At 42.3% G+C, this 25,575-nt stretch overlaps 1 protein-coding gene across 1 annotated transcript in view; it reads right to left on the reverse strand.

Moving 5' to 3' along the window:
* The window catches only part of DEF6 (DEF6 guanine nucleotide exchange factor), a 145,622-nt gene that overhangs the window by 20,014 nt on the left and 100,033 nt on the right, over positions 1–25,575 (reverse strand). The window contains exons 7-10 of the mRNA XM_073616013.1: positions 7,309–7,607; positions 6,183–6,349; positions 3,303–3,501; positions 690–780 (exon numbers count right to left, since the gene is read on the reverse strand). Of these exons, the coding sequence (XP_073472114.1) occupies positions 690–780; positions 3,303–3,501; positions 6,183–6,349; positions 7,309–7,607 (756 nt within the window). The remainder of the gene's footprint in view (positions 1–689; positions 781–3,302; positions 3,502–6,182; positions 6,350–7,308; positions 7,608–25,575) is intronic.

Consider the following 25,575-nt stretch of genomic DNA (forward strand, 5'->3'; position numbering starts at 1 on the left):
GAAAGCCCCCCTGGAGTTTGCTAAAAAAAACACCTGAAGGACTCCAAGATGGTGAGAAATAAGATTCTCTGGCCTGATGAGACCAAGATACAACTTTTTGGCCTTAAATCTAAGTGGTATGTGGAGAAAACCGGGCACTGCTTATCACCTGTCCAATACAGTCCCAACAGTGAAGCATGGTGGTGGCAGCATCATGCTGTTGGAGTATTCTTCAGCTGCAGGGACAGGATGAATGGTTGCAATCGAGGAAAAGATGAATGCGGCCAAGTACAGGGATATCCTGGATGAAAACCTTCTTCAGAGTGCTCAGGACCTCAGACTAGGCCGAAGGTTTACCTTCCAACAAGACCTGTGCTTTGCCCATGCAGCACAAAGCAAACAAAGCAGTAGCTAAGTTTAATTGTTGGCCTCCTAGGCGTCACATATCTCCCTTGTGCTCCCCTGCAACTTTGGCTGTCAGGAGTGAAAAGAAATACCCAGTACATTTGAGTATGGGGATCATATGCCTCAAACACTTTCTCCCATGTGATAGTGATAGTGCTTGGATACTGGCTGCTCTTAGACCCAACACTGTCATCCTGCACAGGCACAGCACAGATTCAATTAACATTTTGTGAAGGACCCCAAAAAAAAAACTTTCAATGCAGCTAGTAATCTAAAATTGCACTCTGTACATAGAGGGGACTCACCTCCTGGAGATATAGGATGCATTAACCTATTCATCTGAACATTCCAATGTCGGACATTCGTACTGGCTTGGTGAAGTTTCCTTTGTGCCACCTGCATTTTGCATACAGAAATACAGTTTTAAACAAGATACCTATCCATGAGTAATAAATGCCCATCTGCTGTTTTCAAATTCGCTTAAAGTGGTTGTAAACTTCAGACCTAAAAAATGAAAAAGCATATCCCTCTATAGTGTGTATGTGTCTCAAATAAGAGCACTAAGCGTCATTCAGACACCAAGAGAAAAAAAGCTGAAGGGGAAGGAGCTCTAGGCACACAGCCTGTGATGGACGGCCTCAGCTCTGTTCCAGTGTACTTTGTGAAGGGGTGTATCCCTTCCCTCCAATCAGCTCTTAGAGCTTTCCTCACTTTGAGCAGCCAAATTAAAGTGGTTCTAAAGGCAGAACGTTTTTTTTTTTTTCGTTTTTTTTTTTTTTATCTTAATGCATGCTACTGTATGCATTAAGGTAAAAAAAACCTTCTGGGTGCAGCTCCCCCTTGTACTTACCTGAGCCCGATCTTGATCCAGCAATGTGTATGAGAGCAGCGGCACTCCCAGGTATCTCTCTCCTCATTGGCTCACATAGCAGCAGGAGCCATTGAGCCAATGAGGAGAGAGTGGGGGGGTGGGGCCAAGCTGTGCTCTGTATTTGTATGCGTATGTCCATGCACAGGAGCGTGGCTTGGGAGCGAGCTTTCTGGAGTGCCCCTATAGCAAGAGGCTTGCTATTGGGGGAACTCAGCAGTAGAAGGAGCTAGGACCGCTGGTGGGGGACCAAAAAAGGAGAGGATCGGGTTGCTCTGTGCAAAACCATTGCACAGAGCAGGTAAAATATAACATGTTTGTTATTTTTTTTAAATAAAATCAGAACATTTATAATCACTTTAAAGTGGAGTTCCACCCACTTTTACAACTCTTCAGCATCCCTCACTAAACTGTGCACTGTAAACGAATTGGATATTTAAAAAAAAAAATTCTCAGCACCTACTGTATATCTACTGTATTCATTTTTCACTTCCTCCTCCCTGGCCGTGGCCCATCGCATCATTTCCTGTTTGCAATGCCTTCTGGGAAGGGGCGGCAACTTCCTCTGACATTGCCGTTGCTATGGAAACCTGACCTGAAACCTATTACACTGCTTGTGCTGCACTGAGCATGTGCGAGATCTGCAAGGATGAGATCCAGGAAGAAATACAGTCTGGCTTCAGATGCCCACACTTAAGATGGCCACGGTCTGCTGTAAGTTTATAAAATAACAAACTACTGCTATAAACTAACAAAACAGACCTTAGTTTACAGACTAACTTTACTAGAATACATTAAGCTTGTGTATTATAGGGGTATTTTTATTTAAAAAGTATAATTTCGGCCGGAACACCACTTTAAGTTGCTTTATTTTAATCCTTCAGACCATAGGGCTCCATTCACACCTGATCGCAGGCATGTTTGCAATGTCATTACTTCTTTTGGCACCGCTGCCGATTGTTGCACAGTAAATCACACCGCAATCGCGGCAAATCGCAATGAGCGACGCTGTCACCCAAAAGAAGCTCATGTTCCTTTTTGATCGACAAGTATAACAAAGCCCGAAGCACATCAACACAGGCTCTTACTCTGAAATGATGTGTAAAACCTGCAGACTGAACATATGCAATGTTAGCATAGGCCAGTCTCACTTCAAAGTAGAAGAAAACAGTTATTACCCTTACAAGGGCATAGAAGGGCTGACAGTTTTCCATATCAAGGCTCCAAGAATTGGAAGTTTAATCGCTCGTTCACACCATATGTGCTGAAAAACTGATGGAAAAAAATGCACAGATGTCACTTGCAGAGACACGAGTTTACATCAGTTTTAATGTGTGTTTTAATGAGTTTTATAGACGTTGCAGATTCCTGCGCATAGAACATCTGCATGTGATACCAGTGTTGTGGTGTGAACAAGGCACATATAGAACAATTGTTTTCTTTGTGTCCTTGCAAAACACGTGCAGAAAAACATCTTTGCACCATGGTGTCAACAAGGCCTAAACATCTTGACCTTCTTAAAGCGGGGTTCCACCCAAATTTTGAACAATATCTGTATGTATTCTCTTCCTTGCCTAGATGCTGACATGCCGTTTAAAAAAATTTAAATCGCCGTAATTACCTTTTATTTTTCTATTCTTCTTTGCACTTCCTGGTTCTCCTCCCATGGGAGTAGGCGTGTTTCTAGCCTGTCCCAGACTCCTGGGAGCTAGTCTCAGGCTTCCCAGGATGCCACTGAGCATGTGCGGGAACGAGCGGTGAATGCTGGGAGCACAGCATTCACCACATCCAGGAAATAAATGCTTGTAGGCTTCAAATGCCCACAATGAAGATGGAAACCGCCTGCAGTGAATAATATAAGTTATTCTTTCCAACGAAATCTGACACAGGCGGACATGACATATTACACACAATATGTGAGTATGTAATGCTGAGAAGAAAAGTTTGTGAATGAACTAAAAAAAAACAAAAAAAAAAAAAACGATAGATAGGTGGACCCCCGCTTTAACTATTAATGACCATTTTTAGAGAATCTTCATGGACTACACACCTGTACATCTCTGTCAGCTCTTTGTCTGTTTTCCCTTACATCTTCAAGCTGTCTCTGTGCCTCATTTAGTTCTTTGTTCTTTGACTCCATTTCTTGTTGTAGCTCTTGTTTTTCCCTTTGTGCTATCTCCACAAACTGTGCCTGTTCTTCCTGCATTCTAAGAAGGACTTGCAGTTTGTCCTCTTCTTGCATAAGCAGTCTGTCAGGGGGGGGGGGGGGAGGAGGGGGGCAATAAACAACAGAAAATAAATATGAACAAAGTATAGTAATACATCACAATACAGTACTACCACCAGAAATATCTTGACTGAAAAAAAATGTCCCCGAAGCAATCTGTTCTTCCCTGGAGTCAAATTGGTAAATATAATGGGTCTCAAGTGCAGGCCCTGACATGTCCCAAAGGTCAAAGTGATCACATGGTACAGACAGGGCCAATCACAGCCCATCTGTACCATATGATTAACTGTGGCCAATCACAGCTATTCACGATAAAAAACACTGAATGAACCAGTTTCATTCAGTAAAATGGTTGCTTTTACTAGTGAAATTCACTGGTATAAGCAATCATAGTGTGTAAAAAAAAATACTGATCCTTTCCCCAGAGTAGCACAATGTTACTATAGTAACACTGAATTGCTCTGGTCAAAATGTCTGCACGATGGCTAAAACAAAGTCTCCAACTATTGTTAGAAATTGTAACATCCTAATGCCCTGTACACACGATAGGATTTTCCGACAACAAATGTTCAATGGGAGCTTGTTGTTGGAAATTCCGACCCTGTGTAAGCTCCATCGGACATTTTCCATCGGAATTTCCGACAAACAAAAACATTGAGATCTGGATCTCAAATTTACCGACAACAAAATCCGTTGTCGGAAATTCCGATCGAGTGTACACAATTCCGATGCACAAAATTCCACGCATGCTCGGAAGAGCCGCACTGGCTACTGAACTTCATTTTTCTCGGCTCGTCGTACGCGTTGTACATCACCGCGTTCTTGACGTTCGGAATTTCCAACAACATTTGTGTGACCGTATGTATGCAAGACAAGTTTGAGCCAACATCCGTCGAAAATAAATCCACGGTTTTGTTGTCGGAAAATCCTATCGTATGTACAGGGCATAAGAGTACAAAATGCAGAGTAACTAAAGTGGCCCCTGGGAACTGCAGGAAATGCGCTTTAGTATGGAGTCTTTGAAAAACTTTTTGCACAAACAAAATTATAGGTATTGCACATAGACAAGTATACCCTATACCAACAAGACAATGCACCCACTTAGATACGTTTCTAATATTCAGCATAGGATAACTAAAATAGGTATAGTAACAAATAACAGTTTAACAAATTTTTCTGTGCTTTCATAAATTATATCAATTTTGTAAAGTGTGAAAATATATCTTAAAGGGAAACGATTAGACATTAGATATGCCTGAAGGTAATGCAGGCTGCACAAGGTGCCTAGAACTTTTACTATCCAACTATATTAGCTCAGCTTGTTTTTGAGGCAAACCCTATATCATCTACCTGTCCTATAATGACCAAAAAGAGCATGCTCAATGGACAAGAGGAATGAGAGTGTGCAGCTCTTGGGTAGACCTTAGTTTCAAAGTTAGGAAAGTTGGGCCCTTAGTGAAAAAGGCACATATCGCTCCAGCAGCTGTCAGTCTCTCATAGACTTTTACAGGCTGCTGGCAGGGGTCTGAATCTGGACAGTGCATCTGTTCATTCCGCTCACACCTAACCACTGCAGCCTCATGCACCTGGCTAAACATCCAGTGTGCGTGGGGCCTAAGGACTCATGTACACTGCTGCTGGTAAACGGACAGTTAGGAGCAGTTGGACATTTTTTTTCAACTGCTACTGAACTCTCCTCTATGTTATCTTATCAGTACATGTACACAGGTTCTTTTATAGTCGTTTCTAGGCAGTTGAGTTCAGAGGCTTTTTTTGCCATCCAAAAAAATGCGTTCAGAAGCTGTGTTTAGAGGCATTTCAAGTGCCAAACGCGGCTTAACATGGCTACCCGCGTTTAGGCGCGTTTTCGTCTAGGGAAACATTTTATTTACTACTTTTGAGCCTGGAAAATGCTAAAAACCAAAAACTCAATTATCACTGCCTGCAAGCTTGATATACCATGTGATATTCCCCTCATCAGCCAATTATGCTGTACAATACACGACTTGCATTACTTGACGCTGAAGTTGAGAGTCACCAACAGACGTTCCTCTGGTGGCACGCTTTTCCTCAAGTTGGTGTCCATGCGAACTAGATGGGGTCTAACCTTTTCCAAGAGAACGTCAAAGGTGGCAATTGACTTGCGTGTAAAATTTTTAAAAATTCTCTGGATAATTACGCAGCTGAACATAGATATTAGAAAGTATCCTGTGGACATGCGTTGAGCCATTAATGGATGTGTCCAGTAGCGACAAACTCTGGTCCTCACAGAATTTTTTCTACATTTTTGGAGCCTCAGCAAAAGCAACATCAGGACCATTTCCTCACACATGCTCATCATGGGATCCATATTAACAAACCAACCAAAAAATAACTACTCATACTGTTCTCTCACAGAATGGCTGAAATAGTTAATCCTTGTTTTTAGTGCTTTCTAATCATTTGGGAGGGTCTCCTTAGGCTATCTTTAGTAAACAATTCAGAACGCAAACGCGGCTTGTAAACGCTGCTAAACACACGTTTTTAAACGTGGACATGTAGCCTTAAGTACCAAAAATGTTTATATTTATTGCAAAGTTTTTAAATAGGAAGTCATCTAAGCACTACTGGTATCTAATGCGGAAACGTGAAATGTTATCTCAGATAAACAACCCTCTCTGTGAAATACACAAAATGGTTAGAGTGATGCTAATGATAATTTACTTCGCCTGTGCATGTCTGTACTCCTCTTCATCTTGACGTGCTTTGATTTCTTGAGCCAAAGCTTCCTGCAAACGGTCCTGCAGCTGTTCCAGCTCCTGAATCCTTTGTCTCTGGCGCAAAGCCTCCAACTCTTTCTGCTGCATCTCTGCCTGCATAGAAGCACGTGCCTTGTGGAAATATTATGTAAAAGTGAGCATGTGAAAAGCAGGGGACCTCATTTATGAAAATGAAAAAAACAAGTTTTAAAATATCTGTGTTGCCCAATATCAACAAATCAGATTCTTCCTTTCATTCTCAAACACAACAAATTAAAAATCTGATGTTTCTGTATTGAGAATTATAGGCTGAATAAGAATTCCTTTCATAAATGAAACAATAGGATATCACAAATATTGAAAAAAATATGGTGGATAATGAATAAAAACAAAGGATATGAAATGTAAAACTTTGTATTAACTCCTTTACAACAGAAGCTGGACATTATCATTTTACTGAATCCAACTTTTTAGCATAACAGCCATGTAGCATCAACAGAAAATGAAGTCAGCACCTCCATACTACCTTTTATACAAGCTTCTTTTTACACTGTGCTAGGTTCCATTTACTATTCAAAGAAGAGAAGACTGACATGAAAGGGTTTTCTGTCAAATTTGCAGCAACATGCACACATTGCAGGTGTGGTTTTTTTCCCCATTTTCTGCTGAGAGATCATAAAAAGCTGAGCGCTAGCTCATTATTGAGCGGTGAAGCTTAATGCAAATGTGTCACAGACTGAAAAGAGTGATTGTGAATATATGCTCTTTTCATTAAGTTAGGGTAGCAATAACCCAATGTATAAAAATACTTCAAATCTAGGCATCATTTGAGATGATCATGTTATCACTAGGGGGAAATAAAGAGTGCCTCTGATTGCAGTGGTGCGCACTATTGGCTACAACGTTTTCCTAATATGTGTAAAAATCTATTTATGAGCATAAAAATATATTTTCTATGCTAATAAAACACACTGGATGCCAAACATAAGACTGCAGCAGGACTTGCTGTTACAGAAACAGCTTTGAGGAGTGGTAGATGTTTCAAGGACAAATTGTTTATCAACACCCACTAGTCCACTTCCCTCACTCACCTCCTCTGCCTCTTTTAGCTTTCCTGCCAACAGTCGCTGCATCTCTTCTTGCTGTTCTCTTTGCTTGTGCTGTTCTTGTATCATGGCTTCTTCTGCCTTTTTTTGTGCCTCTCTCAGCTGCTCCAATTCCTTTTGCTGTCTCTCTCTTTCACTCTGAAGTTCTGCCAGTCGCTGCAACTCTTGCTCTCGTGCAACTCTGCGTTGTTCCCGTTGCTCCCTCTGCTCCCTACGCCTACTTTGCAGCTCACGGTGTAAAGAGACAGAGCCGGACTGCTGGAGACGGATAGCTGTCTGGATAGCTGAAGTAGAACAGACATAAAAGTCATTGCCAAAATCATCACTCAGAAAAGCTACTGCTGTATTAATGCAAAACAAAACGCATAACTGTCCTGTTTAAGAGCAGAACCTATATTGTGCTTGCTGTTATTTTATTAGCCAGAAAGCCATTTGCTGTGTGCACTTTGGAATCTGGTTCCACGTTGCCACTAAGGGCCTCACTTACCTGATATCAGGATTAAGCTGTACCCACCATCTCCCTTTCCGTTAAGAGCACCCTGACTGCACCCTTAGGTTCTCTCATTAAACAGAGGGATTGCAGTTGATGGTGCCTAGTCCTGAGGTCAGGAGTGTCAAGTCCTTTGTAAATGGGTGAATAAAAGCCCCTGATCCGTGGGCCACCACTTTTAACACTTTGGGACTTAAGGTGGGTACACACTATGGGAAAAAATTCTATATGAGAAAAGATTGTTCGATCTTCGTATAGTGTGTACACAACTTTTGACATCTGATTCAGACTTTCCAAATGAAAATTTCCAAAGGGACAAACACCAAAATTATTCTTATACGTGAACAGAACTAACAATTTTCGTACAATGTGTACTGTTTTCGTACTTTTTTTGTACGAGAAAAATATGGATACAAAAGACTGAGCATGATCAGAAACAAACAACACAAAAGGGCTTTGTCGTAGGAGAATTTTCATACAATTAGCACAATCATTGGTTTCAAATTTTCTTATAGTTTGTACCCAGCTTATGTCAATTAACCATAAAAAAAAAACATGAGAACAACAGTAGACTAAATATTAACCAATCAGGCTTCACCTTTACTTCTATGGAAGCATTAAAAAATATGGTTTGTCACAGTGCAATAAATTCTTGTTTATTTAATTTTCCTTTCAGTTTTAACAGATCATGTTGCATCACTGGTTATACATTAGAACTGACGATAATCAAAAAACATATAGATCATTCTGTAAACCTTTAAAGTAGAACTACAGACATTTTTTATGTTGTATAGAGTGTGTAACTCTTAGAACCTCTGTCATTTTTTATTGCTTGCTGTTTTCCCCATTTTAGAAGTTTTTCCTTTGCTTCCTATCCCAGAGACATGACAGTAGTGAGCAGGAAAGTTCTCCAAATTAGGAGAACTTCCACCTTTGACATTGGTTGTCGGGGCTACCAACTAAAAGATTTCAATTTAAAGCTGGCCATTGATGGGTAGAATTTTGAACGTAAATTATTGGGAAAAGAAGGCTCTAAGAAAGTTTGTTCGTTTTTCCAATCATTAGTGGGTTAAACCAACATTCGTTTTTGACCGCAGTGATAAGAAAATTTGAAAAACCGGGATTTCTAACAGTGTATGTGGTTTTCATTCAGTAAAGTTCATTCATTCTAAAATCAGATGTTAAAAGCAAACCAAATCTTTTGAACGACAAACAAATGTGAGAATTTTCTTACGAATTTTCCTAAAGCTGGACATAGATGATGTGATTTTCTGGGTCGCAGGACAGAAAATTGCTCGATCTGAGGGGGAGCTCTGCTGATTTCTATCATCCAATCATGTCCAAGCAAAAATGCAAAAACTGTGTTGATGGGGGAATCCCTCCCACGGAGCTATTGTGTTTTCCAGGCGGGGGAAGTCATCCCATCCAAGAGAACATAGGGGTTGATTTACTAAAGGTAAATAGTCTGTGCACTGCAAGTGTTGCTCTAGTTCTGAGGGGAACATGCAAGGAAATTTGAAAGCTGCATTTTTTGCTTGTACATGATTGGATGATAGAAATCAGCAGAGCTTCCCCTCATTTCAGAGCTCCCCCTCAGATCTAGAGCAACAGTATATTTTCCTTTAGTAAATCAACCTCAGAGATATAGCCGCTGGAAATAATCACATAAAAAATCCAATGGATCAACTTGGATGCAATCAGCCTGCCCATACATGGTTCGAATCTCAGCCGATCCCTGCTGAACTGGCCAATATTCAAACCGTCTATGGCTGGCTTAAGACTTTTCCTAAGAATTTTCATTTTCTATTCATCTATCGCCAGCTTAATTTCTACTTTGACAACTGTAAATTTTGGATTTCCCCTTATTTTTGTCCTAATAACAATGGTCCCCTGTACAAACATTGAGAGTAAGTTTCTCTGGGAAGACACAGACAGAAATAAAATCCCGATCTAACCCTTTCCCACAAGTAAAAATTATTTTGGCTGACACTCTACTTTAAGAAATAATGGAAAATTGTTATCAAATACTTACCGTAATTTTCTTTCTTGGCCCATCCTCACGTCAGCACACAACGGGTTAACACCTCCTCTGGAACCCCACATGACCACCTGTTGCTAGCTAAATAAAAGACAGCCCCTCCCCCAACTAAGGTGTTCGATAACCTAGCCTGCGACAGGCCACTAGGGAGGGAGACCTGTGCTGACGTGAGGATAGGCCAGGAAAGGAAAATTACGGTAAGTATTTGATAACAATTTTCTGTTTTACTGGCCCGCCTCACGTCAGCACACAACAGGATATATCATAGCTGAATAAATGGGTGGGAGAGAACAGTTGAAAAGAGACTGACAATCAAAGAAATGCTGCTAAAGCCAAAAAGAATTGATCTCTCTTGTCCCAAACTTGCAGAACGCACATTTAGTTTGTAAGGTTGAATGAAGGCCGCACAAGACCTTCAAGCTAGCCCTTGCCTATATCTTCCAAGCAATCCTTGCATAACTGCCTCAAAGGCTGTCACCCCTCTAGTCAAATAAGCTTGCAATTGTTCCAGAGCAGAAAGGCCTACTTCCTGCATGCCAATCTAATCACCCTGGTAACCCAAGAGTGGATGACTCTTGAGGCCCTGGTGGCTAAATGAAAAGATTGTCCACTTTCCTCTTTTGACCAAGTACATGGTTAGTAACTTGTGTAAGGAATTGAAGTCTTCCTGCTATGCACTCAGTGACTCTCTTGTGAAAACTCGGAGGGACTACTTCCCAGTTTTGCTGGAAACTGGATACCACTTTAAAATTGAACTTTGGAGACAGACGTTGTATTCCTATCTCTGGTAAAAAAAAAGAAAAAAAGACACCAAAGGGCCCTTGCAGGAAAGTGTTGCATGCTTCAATTTCCTTTTGTCTGAAGTAGTTGCTGTCAGAAGAACTAGTTTTACCGTGAGGTACTTCAATGGAAATGAAACCATTGGAGCAAAGGGTGCTCTCCGAGCCAAGCCTAAGTCCCACAGAGGGAACAAGGATTTCCCTCAAGGTCATATATAGATTGTCATCTGCAGGAAGCATCTGGTCACTGGCTTTTCCACCCATCTGCAGCCTGTGAAAGTTAAAGTAGCGATCTGTACCTTAAATGGAGCTGTATGCCAGACCAACCTCTAGCGCTGACTGTAAAATGTCCAGGATATTGGCTAGAGTAGGGAACACAGGAGAGAAAGCTTTTGCTAAGCAAACAAAACAAACTTCTTTCATATCTTCTCATATGTAGCATTCATGGATGATCTTCTGGTCACCAAGGTCTGAACAACCTCGGATGAGAATCTCTGCACCTCTAGTCTAGCCTATTCCATAGCCAGGATATTAAAAGTAGTCTCACTGGAAGCATGACCGGATGTGGGAGTGAGAAGTTGTGAATACGTTTTCTCCCCGCTTCGTCCTGAGCTCCCTTGAGGGGTCCTGCCTGGTCCGTTTTGTGCGCCCCTGCTCCATGAGCTACGTGCAGCTTGTGTTGTGGGTGGAGGCGGTGAGCAGAATTGTGCGGAGCCGGAGGTGTGCCATCTGCTTCTCGGCCTGAGACGGGGGTGGACGAGGTGGCGGAGGCAGTCGCAATAGCCATATAGTAATGTATGGAGTGGCACGAGATCTCATGAGAGATGGCAGGACACACGCAGAACAGTGTTCGGCTCACACAGCGCAGAGTGGCTCATCGGAGCACTGCGGGCTGTCACCCGGAGGCCGGCTGGAGACGAGAAGAGCCGCTGTAGGTGAATCCCTGACTCAGAGGTGCGGGCCCAGCTGGGCATTAAAAAGACGGTCAAGACAAGGAAGAGAGGTGAGGAGCAGTCAATGATACCATTAGATACAAAAACTGAGTAAAAAGGGGCTAGGGGGAGAAATCCTGGGATCTGTGTCTGTGATAGTCCCTGAATCTGGCTTACCACCACAGGAGGAGCCGACATTGAAAATGTATTGTTTGCTGTTAATGCATGCAAGTGTTCAATGAACAGTCTATGTGATCAATTAAAGGAATTAAGGAAGAATTACTTGTAATGTGTCAGGAATTGTGGAGGACTGTGGAAAGGACAACTGATCTAGAAGAGGTTAAGTTTAGTTGAAGATGATTTATACCCGTTAAAACAGGAAATTAAAGTAATGAGAGAACAAATGGGCCTATATGTGTCAAAGATAGATGAAATGGAAAATAGGCTACGCAGGAACAATGTGAGGGTGGTGGGCCTCCTGGAGCGGAGTGAGGGCCCCCACCCCATAGGATTCCTAGAGAAATGGATCAAAGAAATGTTTGGGGAGGATGTCTTTTCACCGCTCTTTTCAATAGAAAGAGCCCATAGAGTCTCTTTTAGAGGCCCGTTACCAGGTGGCTATCCTAGGCAAATACTTTTGAAGCTTCTCAACTATAAGGATAAACAGACCCCGTTGCAAAGAGCTAGAGAGATAGGGAATATCCTTTATAACGGAGTTAGGATCTCGCTATACCCAGATTTCTCTCCAAACCTACAGAAGCGCAGAGCTGAGTTTACAGCAATTAAACGTAATCTACAAAAATATAGGTGATGGAAAGGTGGGAGGGGGATATGAGGGGGGAGAGGGGGGAACAGTAACACAAGATACACAATTTATGTAAAGGATCTGGATATAAACACAAATGAAGAAAGCTGGGTAATATCACAAATTTTGAAAGTTATGATAATAAAAAAGTATCCACTTGCAGACCAATCACAAGTAAATGGTAACAAAGGTATTAGGACACAAAGAGTAATTTTAGGGGGTTGGTCCTTTTTTTGGACCTCTCCTTTTTTTCCCCTTTTTTTTTTTTTTACTTTTTTTGTGTTGTTTTTTTCTTTTTTGTTTTTTTTTCTTTTACATTACTTTTCTTTTTTTTATATGCAGTCTAAAACATTCAATATAGGCTCCTGAAACGTCCGGGGGTTGGGTGACCAGTCAAAAGAGCCAGTCTTTTCCACATTGGAGACATATGGAGTGGGACTGCTCTGCCTGCAGGAGACGCACCTGATAAAGGACACCATGACACAATTCCGCAGCAGGAAATCTCAGTGTCAATACCATTCGATTTACTCCTCATATTTTTGGGGGGGTGAGTATAATGGTGAGGACTGGGGTGCTTTTCTCCTGCAGGGAGATCAGTATAGATGAATTGGGGTGTTATGTTTTTCTGTATTGCCTAATAGAGAACAAGCCATATGTGTTGGCAAATCTTTATATTCCCCCTTCTTTTAGACTGCAGATTCTATATAGATTAATGGTATTTTTGGCGGATAAAGAAGGAATACTGGTTAAAGTGGTGGGGGATTTTAATGAGGTTCTCGGTTAGAGACTGGATAGGTTCCCACCCGGGATATGGTCAGATAGGGTGTCAGATGGTCGCCTATGCCAATTTTTGGAAGAAGTAGGATTGTATGACATTTTGGGAACTCGGAATCCAAAAGGGTAGCAGTACTACTGTTTTTCCAGCTCATACTCTACACTATCTAGAATAGATATGGCACTGGGGAATGGGGCAGCACTGCTGTTAGTAAAAAATATAGCATATTGGCCAAAGGGGGTGTCGGATCACTTGTGCTGACGGTGCATACAGGGGGAGAATGCCCCTTGAGAGATTGGAAAATAAGCCCATTCTGGCTGGAATTAATGGGTGAACCTTATGAGGTAATATTTAAACTAGAAGAGTTTGTGGCATTTAATACAAGTACAGCAACGGTGGGAGTGATGTGGGACACCCTGAAGGCCTTTCTTAGGGGACTATTAATGCAGCAGGTGGCAAAGGTTAAGAGGAAATCTAGGGAGTGGGAGGAGAGCATTAGGAAAGAAGTGATAGTGGCAGAAAAACAGTATGTGGAAGATCCAAACCTGGAGAAGCAAAGGAATGCTTAATAAACAACAGGAGTATAAGATAGCTGTTACAAGGAAAGTGGAGAACAAGCGACTCTTCCAGAAACAATGTGCCTTTGGTGAAGGGGAAAGCGTGGGCCATATGCTGGCTCTTCTGGTTAGAACTAATTCCTCCCCTTCTGCAATTTCTTAGGACGCTAGTGGAAGAGATCTCATCTCAGATGCCTGTGATTATAAATACATTTACGGAATATTATAGGAATCTATATAAATCAAAGTGGGAGGGGGGAGTGGGAGAAATGGACAGCTTTTTTAGGAGAATGGAAGTACCAGCCCTTTCAGAGAGGTATAGAGGCAGGGCTTTTTTTCAGGGGGAACTTAGTGGAACTCAGTTCCACCACCTCTGGCTCAGACCCTTTGGTGCCTGCTCAACACAATCACTTGTAAACTCAGAAGTCTGGCTTCTGTGTTTACAAGTGACAGCTCTGCACTCTCTATGTAATGAAATCCTGGTATTTAATGCCCCTTTAAGACCCTCCTACTGTTTTCGTAAAATTTGACTGAACACACCCAATATCTGATGTGATTTGGAGAGCGTGTGTAGGGGGAGGGGTTTTGTTGGGCCGTGGTTAAGTTCCAGCACCTATTCTTTGAGAAAAAAAGCCCTGTATAGAGGTAATATGGAGGCCCCCATTACTTTAGAGGAGTTGCAGCAGGCAGTATCCGGGATGACTAATCAAAAGTCTCCCGGGCCAGATGGACTCCCAGCAGAGACTTATAAACGATATGGAGAGGTGTTGCTCCCAGAGCTGCTAAAGGAATTGGGCTGGGCAGCAGTAGAAGGGAGGCTGCCCACCTCAATGACGGAGGCCACCATAATAGTATTGCAGAAGGAGGGGAAAGATCAGTTGGATAAATCTTCTTATATTCAAACATATTATTACTATGTTCGAATGTTAAAATAATGGCAAGGGTGTTGGCAGCCAGGTTGAGCAAATGCATCCAAAATCTTATACACCCAGATCAATCTGGGTTTATCCCCAATAGATCTACTAGAATTAACATTAGAAGGGCGTACCTGAATCTGCAGACCCCGACAGAGAATATGTGCTCAAGGGCTGTCCTATCCTTGGATGCAGCCAAGGCTTTTGACAGCCTGGAGTGGGACTATCACTGGCGGGCTCTGAAGATATCTGGGTTTGGGCCCACCTTTATAGGGTGGGTAAAAATACTCTATAGTGCCCCAAGCGTTAAAATAAAAATTAATAATGTATACTCAGAGTTGATTCAGCTTGAGAGAGGGATGACACAGGGGTATCCCCTATCGCCCTTGCTTTTTGCCCTTGTGATGGAACCATTAGCAATTGCGATTAGCTCAGCAACGGGTATGCAGGGGTTTCAGAGGAAGCCAGGGGAGGATAAGATCGCACTGTATGCAGACAACGTCTTGTTTTTTCTTTGCGACACTGAGTCAGCTTTAACTGCGGCAATGAATATAGTTGAGGAATTTGGACGGTTCTCGGGCCAGGTAATAAACTGGGATAAGTCAGCACTTTTGCCTATTGATCCACTAAGAAACTCCATACTGTTTGGAACCCCTCAGTTAAAAGTGGTGGATAGGATGATGTATTTAAGCATATGGTTACTGAGGGATCCAAACCAATACATTAGTAATAATTTAATCCCAATCCTGGTTAAATTTAAGTGTAAAAGCGATATCTGGAGCCGACTCTCCTTGTCTGTGGCGGGACAAAGTAATTTGATTAAAATGATCTGGATGCCACAATTGCTGTATCCGCTGCATAACTCCCCAGTCTGGATAGGAAAAGAATGGTTCAAAAAATAGAATCCCTCTTTAGGGAACTAATCTGGAAGAAAGACTAGGCTAGGATTAGTCTACAAACCTTGCAGTTACCAACAAATGAGGGGGGAATGGCTGTTCTACACCCTCAAAGCTAGTTCTTGGTGGCCCAGTTGCAGCATTTGGGGGGGGGGGGGGGTGTATCACGTCTGGAGGGGGGAATGCCAGTGGTAGAATGATGATACTGGGAGCCCCACACAATATTGTAATAGAAGCGTTGGAAGCAGATTCTTTCCCCCTTAGGAGTCCTACATTAAAGCTGGCCATAAAAGTATGGCAGTTAGTTAAGACAGTAATGGAGTATAAGGGGGTAACAGAATATGCCCCCCTTTGAAATAACAAACATCTGCAAGAACTACTGCCCATGGGGAAGATCAATGAATGGTAAAAGCAGGGTATAGGACGATTGGCCCAATTGTATGAGGGTAGTACGTTGAAAACATTTGCAGAATTAAGGAGAGAGTACAGTATACCAAACCATTAATTTTGTAGATATCTTCCTCAGTTCAAAACACAAAGCAGTGGAATGGAGTAAGGCCCCTCTCCTTCAAAGGATAATTAAGTCAGGAATATCTAAAGGACTTATCTCAGATGTATATGCACAGATATGCAGTAGAACCATAGCTGGGGCAAGGTCCGCTAAAAATAAGGAAAGATGGGAAGAGGATTTGGGGTAAATAACGGAACAGTGGAGGAGGATATTAGAACTAGGTCCTTTGGTGTCATTTTTTCCTTCACAGAAAGTATCACATTTGTTTTTGGTACATAGAGCTTACTATAACCCCAAGAGGTTGTTTGGCCGGAGACCAGATGCCAAGTGCCCTAGGTGCCAAGAGACAGGGGACCTTATACATATGATGTGGAGGTGTCCAAAACTGTTTAGGTACTGGGCAGAGATATTCAACACCATAAATATAACTTTCGGGACCACATTGGAATTAGAAGATAGAGTATGTGTGCTGGGATACATGGAGGAATGTAGAGAGCCAATTTCAAGCGAGAAAATTGATTGCGCAAAATTGGCTATCAACGAGGCCCCCGACATCCGAAGAATGGGTTAAGGTTATAAATATGACAGTGTGGAGGGAAAGGTGGTATTTACTGGACGGGGTAATTTCAATACATTTTTAAAGATGTGGAAGCCCTGGTTGAGTAAGATAAGGGGAAAATAAAAACATATTTCTCAACATAGATAGACATGGTGAGATTATAAGGGTGGCAACATACTGGTATAAGTGGCTGTGAGATTGGGGGGGGGGGGGGACATTGGGTGTAAAGGGAGGTTGTTTATATGTTAGGATAAAATTATTACTCTGTGATATGTTAATGTAAAAATTCTAAATGTATGTTTTGTATTTGAGAAAATAATAAAGAATATTTAAAAAGAAAAAAGTAGGCTTGGGTTCCTCTCGAGAAGTTTCTGGCGGGACGCAACTTGTCTCATGCCCCTTGGCTCCCGCGTGAGAACAGAGGTCTCTCGAGCTTTGTTTCCCCGATCACTATACATGTACTGAGATTGTGGGATACCATTAACTCAAAGGAGCAGCTGTCACAGCCAACATCCCCGCTTGCACCGCTAGGAGGCTTTCCCTGGTTCACTCCAGGGGAACACCTTTCCTACCTCCGCAATTGGACCAATGATGGGGAGGTTCGCTGTGGACGGTTTGTTCATGAACAAGGTATGGTGTCCTTAGACTGGCTCCGATCCCAATTTGGTAGCTTTCCTATGGATGGATGGCGATATAGGCAACTACAGCATTTTATTAAGAGTTTACCTCTTCCTGTGCGACCCCCCCTCATCACTAACCCCCTTTGAAAAATTATGTAAATCTGAGGGCCCCATTTCTCACTCTATCTCCTTGCTTTATGCGATGCTGCAGTCTGCGGAATCTCAGAACAAACCTACATACATTAGGGAATGGGAGAGAGACCTGGGACACACATTTACTGAGGTCCAATTGAATAACCTTTATCGGCTCACTCATAAAAGCTCAATAGATACCAAAACGCAGGAAAATTGTTTCAAACTATTAACCCGATGGTATAAGGTACCAACGAAATTGGCGAAAATATATCCGACATCTTCGGCTGCATGTTGGAGGGGCTGCGGGCTTAGGGGCACTTTCCTACATATTTGGTGGGAGTGCCCGAGGCTCCGGCCCTTCTGGCTAGATGTTAGAGCCAGATAAAAGTTATCCTAGATGTGGATTTACCGGACTCCCCCATGGAGTTCTTGCTGCATGTGCCATCCACCCCACTAAGTCAGTACCGGAAGTCGATACTCCCACACCTCTTAAATGCTGCACGGCGTTTGATCCCTGTTCACTGGAAATCAACCCGTATTCCGAGACGAACTGAGTGGATGGGCCTGATTGACTCGGTCATGGCAGCGGAGGAGTGGATGGCAAAATGTAAAGATAAGTTTGATAAATTTTATGCAATCTGGGCGACATGGACACATTATAAGTCTAGGGATACGGCGACTCCCTTTCAGGTTTCCCCTGGGGCTGCTTCCTGTAGCTCAGACATTGCTGGAGTTGCTCTTTAAACAACTTTGGAGGATGAGAGCCACGGCATACTTATTTACATCCAAGATCTACATAATGATAATGATATTGCACTTTTAATTCACACAGTTGTGCTAGCCATTAGACAGATGTGTCAGTGATTATTAGATATACCCATCATCCTCCCTCCCCAATTTTCTCCCTCTTTTCTACCCCCTTCTCCACCCCCCCTTTTTTCCGGCTAGGGTCTAACTCTTGGACACTAACAGGATGTTGTTTACTAAACATGGTTACTGTTGACCTGCTTAGATGTAGCGGTGGTCTCAACCATAGATTCCACCTCTATTACGATGGTGGACGCAGGATGAAAAAGTCATAAGTATCTCATGACACACTTACGTCTAGGTTTTAGTAAAAGTTTGCACCATATGTTCCTTTACTCTTTAAAGCACATCCTTTTAATATGTATGGTTTGGTATACTTTTATGGTACTACACTGTGATCTATTAGATCCCCCCTCCCTTTTTTTCTTTGTACCCCCTGTACTATTATTTGTTATATTTGAAAATAATATATAATAAAGATTATATAAAGAAAAAAGTAGTCTCATTGGATTGGGGTGCTGTCACTGACCTTGCCATAAAAGATTCTATTTGACCAGAAACAAATTTGGTGGTGCTGATGACATCTGGGGGGAGCAGTGAAAGCTGAGGCCTTCTAAGTAGGTGGAAAGGACCTGTTCTGTCCAAATTTTCAGAAGCACCTTTATATTCAAGGACACCGGAGGGAGACAAAGATCAAACAGAAAATCCCATGGCACTGTGAACCTATTTTGTATGACGGAGCCTTTTCATTCGTATCCTGTTGCAAATATCATAAGCTGCGTGTTCAGTGAAGTCTCCCAGAGAACTACTGCTGGAACGCCCCGTAGGCTCAATATTGGTTGGAGGCACTTGTTTAAAAATATTCTGCCTTACCTAACCAATAGTTGATTTTGCTTCCCTGGCAGACACCTGAACTGGAAATGACATCTGGCCACCCCAAATCTCACACGCCTCTGGTGCTCTGCATTGAGCGGTACACGAAAGTATGAGTCAGCAGGTCGATTGATCCCAACTGGTCCTCCTGCTGAACTGTCCCTGTGACTGTCTGCATGGACTCCATCTTGAAACTCTTGGTGTGTATGAACACAGTCAATCCTTCAAACTGAAACAGGCCAGAAGGCTCCTGCCTTAGGTACTAGAAAAACTGGGGAGAAAAAACCCCAGATGATTCTATGTTTTCGGCATCACTGGCATGATGGCCTTGTAGCAGTATAAATTCTTATACCTAATCTTGCAAACATTTTCTCTTCTGAGATCTGTTGGTCATAAATTAAATGGATTCAGTGGTCAACTTTGGAATTCTCCATTGTACTCCCACCTGTCTTCTGGACCCACTGGTCTTTGATGATTGTCGTCCAAACCCTCCAGAAGGAGGCTACAATCATCAACTTCACTCAGGCCCCCTGGCCCCAACTGGAAGAGATTGGTTGAACGCACATTCACGAAACTTTCCAGCCATCTTAGCAACTTGCTCTGGACTTGATTTCATGTAAAAAGTAACTTTGAGGCACCTCCACTGTGATCTGTTAAATCTGCAGCCTGTCCTATAAGATTTGGCCTCTTGCACCTTCTGCAGTTCAATAGGCTTGAGTGAACAATGGCGGCTTCCTTACTAGTCTGTGGCCACAGTCCCGAATTTTCTTCCTGTCATTCGCTTAGTTGCGTTATTAAACATCTGGCCAAACAATAACCTCCCATTATAGGAATTGTTGAAGGCTCGTGTAGAAGTTTTGCCTGCCCTTCAGTGGTGTAACCACAATGCTCTCATAGCAGTGACTGAGTGCGCCAGTGCTTGTACTGGGTTTATCAAAAGCATCAACTAAAAGTCAGTTGCTAGGTTCAACTCTTCCAGAAGCTGTGCCAAATCTTGCAATTTCCAGTATTGAATGTAATGCCATTTCTAAAGTTTATATATCGAAGTTAACGCTATTGCTGGTTGACAGGCAAAACCTGTCGTTCTGTACAAGCCTGATGTTCCAGATCACCACAATTTCTGTGTTCCAGTTGTGTTTCTGCAGGAATGTTTTTGATGCATTCTATTGCATTCTCAATGCATTTTGCCACTTTCCAGATATGTTCCATACAGAAACAATGTAACACTCTATTTTTGTTGACTGCACTAGAATGTGCTGCACTGGTGTGAACTAAGTAATTGGAATCAAAGTGAAACACTGTCCATGCGTTCTTGATGCAGAATAAAAACGCACTGGACTGCATCTGGTGTGAACAAGTCCACTTTCTCATCCATAGGATCTCTGAAGGCAACTGAGTTATAAAAAGGCAAAGACACTTGATGCGCCAGATGCTAGAGAGCAGCATCCACCCCTGGAAGTGTAGTGCATAAACATACATCAGCCATCTTATATGGATAAGGCTTAGAGAACCTGTACTGTAAATTGGTCTTCTGAAGAGGTCTCTGCCATCCTTCATCAACAAGCGATTTATGCGCTATCATTATGAGTGTTACTTGCGGGGTGGATATTTACAGCATACTTTCTGCTATAGCCACCTTAATAGGGCTAAGATTTTGCACAGCCACATCCTTGTGAGGCAACCTGTGTAATGTCATGTCTCTACCACTGCAAACTGCATGCAGGCCCAAAATGCACCCTGAGCTGGGTGAGGCATTTCCTATCATGAGGTAAAAAATGGCTGCTGCCTACCCTAGAAACCACTAAGTGAAGTAATGGTAATGAATAGAAAGGGGAGGGGTAATTGGCTCTGACAGCAGTGAAAAAATGTGTATATTAACTCAAATAAACTGACTCAATGAAATTCCTAGTCTACTCCTTATAATAAATGTTCATGCAAATTCATCAGTATAATTTATAAAGGTGCTTCATAAAAAGTGCAATGTGCTTGAAAGTGCAAAAAACAAAAAAATGACCATCAATTAATTCATAAATTATAAATAAAGATATACTCATAAGATAAACGTATTATATATATAAGTTGTGTTGGTGCAAATGCTTCACAGTCCAAGAAAAAACCACAGCCAGAATGGCAAAAATATTGTCTTTATATTGTAGCTTCCAAAGTGACTTGTGCATAAATCGACCACAACTTCTGTGCAAAAAAGGGGTTGAATTCCACTCGTGCTCCCCACTCGGTTCCCCACTCACCGGAAAGCTGTACCCCTGCAAGGGTAAATCGCATTCAAGCAGAGTAGCCTCTGATCTTGGTGCCAATGGAATTTCCTCTCCCACGGGATGTTGAATCATACAATATATTCACATATGGATGGATGCAAAAGATTGATACTCATAGTGCAAGTCCGTAAAAATTAGTTTTATTCAATCATTTCAAGGTAATATCCTGGTCACGTTATCTACGTCACATCCGGCTTCCTGGTTGTCTGTTTTTGACTGGTGGAATGCACGCCAGCCACGGAGGTGGCACACGGCATTCATACACACGATCCACACCGATGAGCCTGCAGCCCCAGTGCCGGGTAGGCACCAGCTAATGTAAGCGGCCATTTGGCTACCTCTCATGTTTTAAAATTTTTTTAATAAAACGGTTTTACACTATGGGCACCTCTATTGTTTCTTATATATCCCAAGCTCAATGACCCGGGGAGGAAGCTTTCCAATGATCGCCAGTCACCATATGTAAGCAGGCACAATCCTGCACAAGCGTTTATGACCTTCTTCTTAAACAAAGAGGTCATTTACATCTGGTAAGCAGATTGCATATCCAGCACTGTGGGTTGTCGTTTTCTTTCTCTGGGTGAAGGATTTCTCAATATCTCCACAGAAGATCTTCTCAGAATTTGGAAGTCTTTTTCTGTCAACACAGAATTGTTGTTTCTTTTTTAATTGGGACTTTTTACTATTACCATCTCAATTTCTATTTTCCATTGTTAATAATTTTTTTACTATTATCACATGTACTCTCGCCATCTGTGATTGATTTGTGTCACACATTAATTTTTTGTTTTAACCACTTGACAGCTGGGCACTTAAACCCCCTTCCTAACCAGACCAATTTTCAGCTTTTGGTGCTCTCACATTTTGAATGACAATTACTCAGTCATGCAACACTGTATCTTTATGAAATTTTTGTCCTTTTTTTCACACAAATAGAGCTTTCTTTTGGTGGTATTTAATCACCGCTGGGTTCTTTATTTTTTGCGACATAAAAGAAAAAAGAACAAAAAATCTGTAAAAAAATAAATTTTTCTTCATTTCTGTTATAATATTTTGCAAATTAGTAATTTTTCTTCATATATTTTGGCCAAAATTTATACCGCTACATATCTTTGGTAAAAATAACCCAAATCGTTGGATATTATTTTGTCTTTTTGAACGTTATAGAGTCCAAAAGCTATGGTGTGAATATCTGAAAATTGATCACACCTAAAGTACTGACGGCCTATCTAATTTCTTGAGACCCTAACATGCCAGAAAAGTACAAATACCCCCCAAATGACCCTTTTTTGGAAAGAAGACATTCCAAGGTATTTAGAAAGATGCATGGTGAGTTTTTTGAAGTTGTCATTTTTTCCCACAATTCTTTGCAAAATCAAGGTTTTTTTTTTACTTTTTTTTTTTTCCACAAAATTGTCATATTAGCAGGGTATTTCTCACAGACCGCATATGCATACCACAAATTACACCCCAAAACACATTCTGCTATTACTCCCGAGTACGGCGATACCACATGTGTGAGACTTTTACACAGCGTGGCCACATACAGAGGCCCAACATGCAGGGGAGCACCTTCAGGCATTCTGGAGCATCCAGGCCAATTCTGACATTTCTCTCCTACATGTAAAAATCATCATTTATTAGCTAGAAAATTACTTAGAACCCCAAAACATTATATATGTTTTTTTAGCAAAGACCCTAGAGAATACAATGGCGGTCGTTGCAACTTTTTATCTCGCATGGTATTTGCGCAGCAATTTGTTTAACGCGTTTTTTTTGGAAAAAAAAACTGTTTTGTGCTTTACAAAAACCAAAACAGTAAAGTTAGCCCAATGTTTTTGCATAATGTGAAAGATGAAGTTACGCCGAGTAAATAGATACCCAACATGTCACCCTTCAAAATTGCACGCGCTTGTGGAATGGCGCCAAACTTTGCTACTCAAAAATCCCCATAGGCGACGCTTTAAAATTTTTTACTGGTTACATGTTTTGAGTTACAGAGGAGGTCTAGGGCCAAAATTATTGCTCTCGCTCTACCAATCGCAGCGATACCTCACGTGTGTGGTTTGAATACCGTTTTCATATGTGGGCGGGACTTACGTATGCGTTCGCTTCTGCATGCGAGCACACAGGGACAGGGGCGCCTTAAAATTTTTATTTTTTTTTTTTATTGTTCATTTTACTTTATTTATTTTAGTTTGATGCTTTTTTCCAAAAAAAAAAAAATTTTGACCACTTTTATTCCTATTACAAGGAATGTAAACATCCTTGTAATAGGAATATGGCATGACAGGTCCTCTTTACAGTGAGATATGGGGTCAATAAGACCCCACATCTCACCTCTAGGCTGGGAAGCCTGAAATAAAAAAAAAAAAAAAACGATCCTGGCTTCGATCGTAGCTGTGAGTCGGTAGAAGCGCGGGAGGGGGGGACATCCCTTCTCGCCTCCCGTTAGAACGATCAAGTAGTGGAACAGCCGCTATGATCGTTCTTATGGTGTAGGGAATCGCCGGCTGAAAAAGCTGATATCTGAATGATGCCTGTAGCTGCAGGCATCATTCAGATATCCCCGCACAAAGTCAAGGACATTGTATGACGGCCGGCGGGCGGGAAGTGGTTAAAACACATTTTTTTTTTTAACACAAAGTTGTCCATTTATAGAATATTTCTACCACATTACATGTACATACCAAAAATGACACCCCGAAATAGATTCTCCTACTTCTCCTGAGTACGGCGATACCACATGTGTGAGACTTCCACAGCTTGGCCACATACAGGGGCCGAGTACAGCCGAGCATGGCTCAGCATGGCAGGGTATGGCGGGGTATTGCGGAGTATGGCGGAGTATGGCGGAGTATGGCGGGGTATGGCGGGGTATGGCGGAGTATGGCGGGGTATGGCGGAGTATGGCGGGGTATGGCGGGGTATGGCAGGGTAATGCGGGGCTTTGCAGAGTATTGTGGGGGTATTGCAGAGTAATGTGGGGCTTTGCAGAGTATTATGGGGGTATTGCAGAGTAATGTGGGGCTTTGCAGAGTATTATGGGGGTATTGCAGAGTAATGTGGGGCTTTGCAGAGTATTATAGGGGCTTTGCAGAGTATTGCACAGCAGAAGGGATGGCTGAGCATGGATGGATGTCTCTGTGCAGCGCTGTGGGCACTACACATCCAGCCCACAGCACTGCAGCCATCCATCCCCCTCTCCTCCACAGTGTACCGATCAGTACACAGGAGGGGAGGAGAGGAACCTGTTTACATGTGATCGCGCCGTCATTTACCGGGATCCGTGATGCGCCGGGTCCAGGTCACGGATGTGCTCGGGTGCGCGCCCCAGGGGGCGCGCGAGAGGGGAATTCCGGGAGGACGTCATATGACGTCCTCCCAGAGTTAAGCAACCGCCCTGCAGCCGTCATTCGGCTATGGGCCGGTTGTTAAGTGGTTAATCACTATTACACATGGTGTTATATATTACTAGCTACTACTAATAATTTGCAAACAGCGCCCTCTACCACAACTGCCACTTGCTTTTAGCCATATTGGTAAAATCAGGGGAGCAGCTTTAATTCACATTCTAGTTATTTGTTATTTACGTATTTTTTGAGCGCGGAGTTTTATCTACAAACACAATATCTTTAACCACTTCCCGACCGCCGCACGACTATGTACGTCCTAAGTTTGAACGGGGATATCGTTGTTATGGCAGCAGCTAGCTGCCATAACCCCGGTATCCCCGTTTTCGTGCGGCGGCCGGCTTTCAGATAAAAGTGGTCCCTGCGGCGGATTCGCCGCGAGATCACTTTTATCGGTGGCGGGAGAGGGCCCCCCCTCCCGCCGCGATCCGGTGCCCTCCGCCGCTTACCGGAGCCGTCGGTAGCGGCGGAAGCGATCGCGTCCTGTTCTCTGGTGTGTCTGGAGACGAGTGAGGCCAAGATGGCGCTCACTCGTCTCCATGACACTGCTGGGCGGAAGCGACATCAAAACGTCACTTCCGTCCACGCCTCTTAAAGGCATATTTTTTCAAATGTCATTTTTCTAAATGACTTTTTTTTTTTATTGCATTTTAGTGTAAATATGAGATCTGAGGTCTTTTTGACCCCAGATCTCATATTTAAGAGGTCCTGCCATGCTTTTTTCTATTACAAGGGATGTTTACATTCCTTGTAATAGGAATAAAAGTGACACAATTTTTTTTTTTTTAAACAGTGTAAAAATTAATAAAATATTGTAAAATAAATAAAAAAAAAAAAAAAAAATTTTAAAACCCCCCTGTCCCGACGAGCTC

This window comes from Aquarana catesbeiana, linkage group LG02, assembly GCF_042186555.1.
Source record: "Aquarana catesbeiana isolate 2022-GZ linkage group LG02, ASM4218655v1, whole genome shotgun sequence".
Classification (NCBI taxonomy): domain Eukaryota; kingdom Metazoa; phylum Chordata; class Amphibia; order Anura; family Ranidae; genus Aquarana; species Aquarana catesbeiana.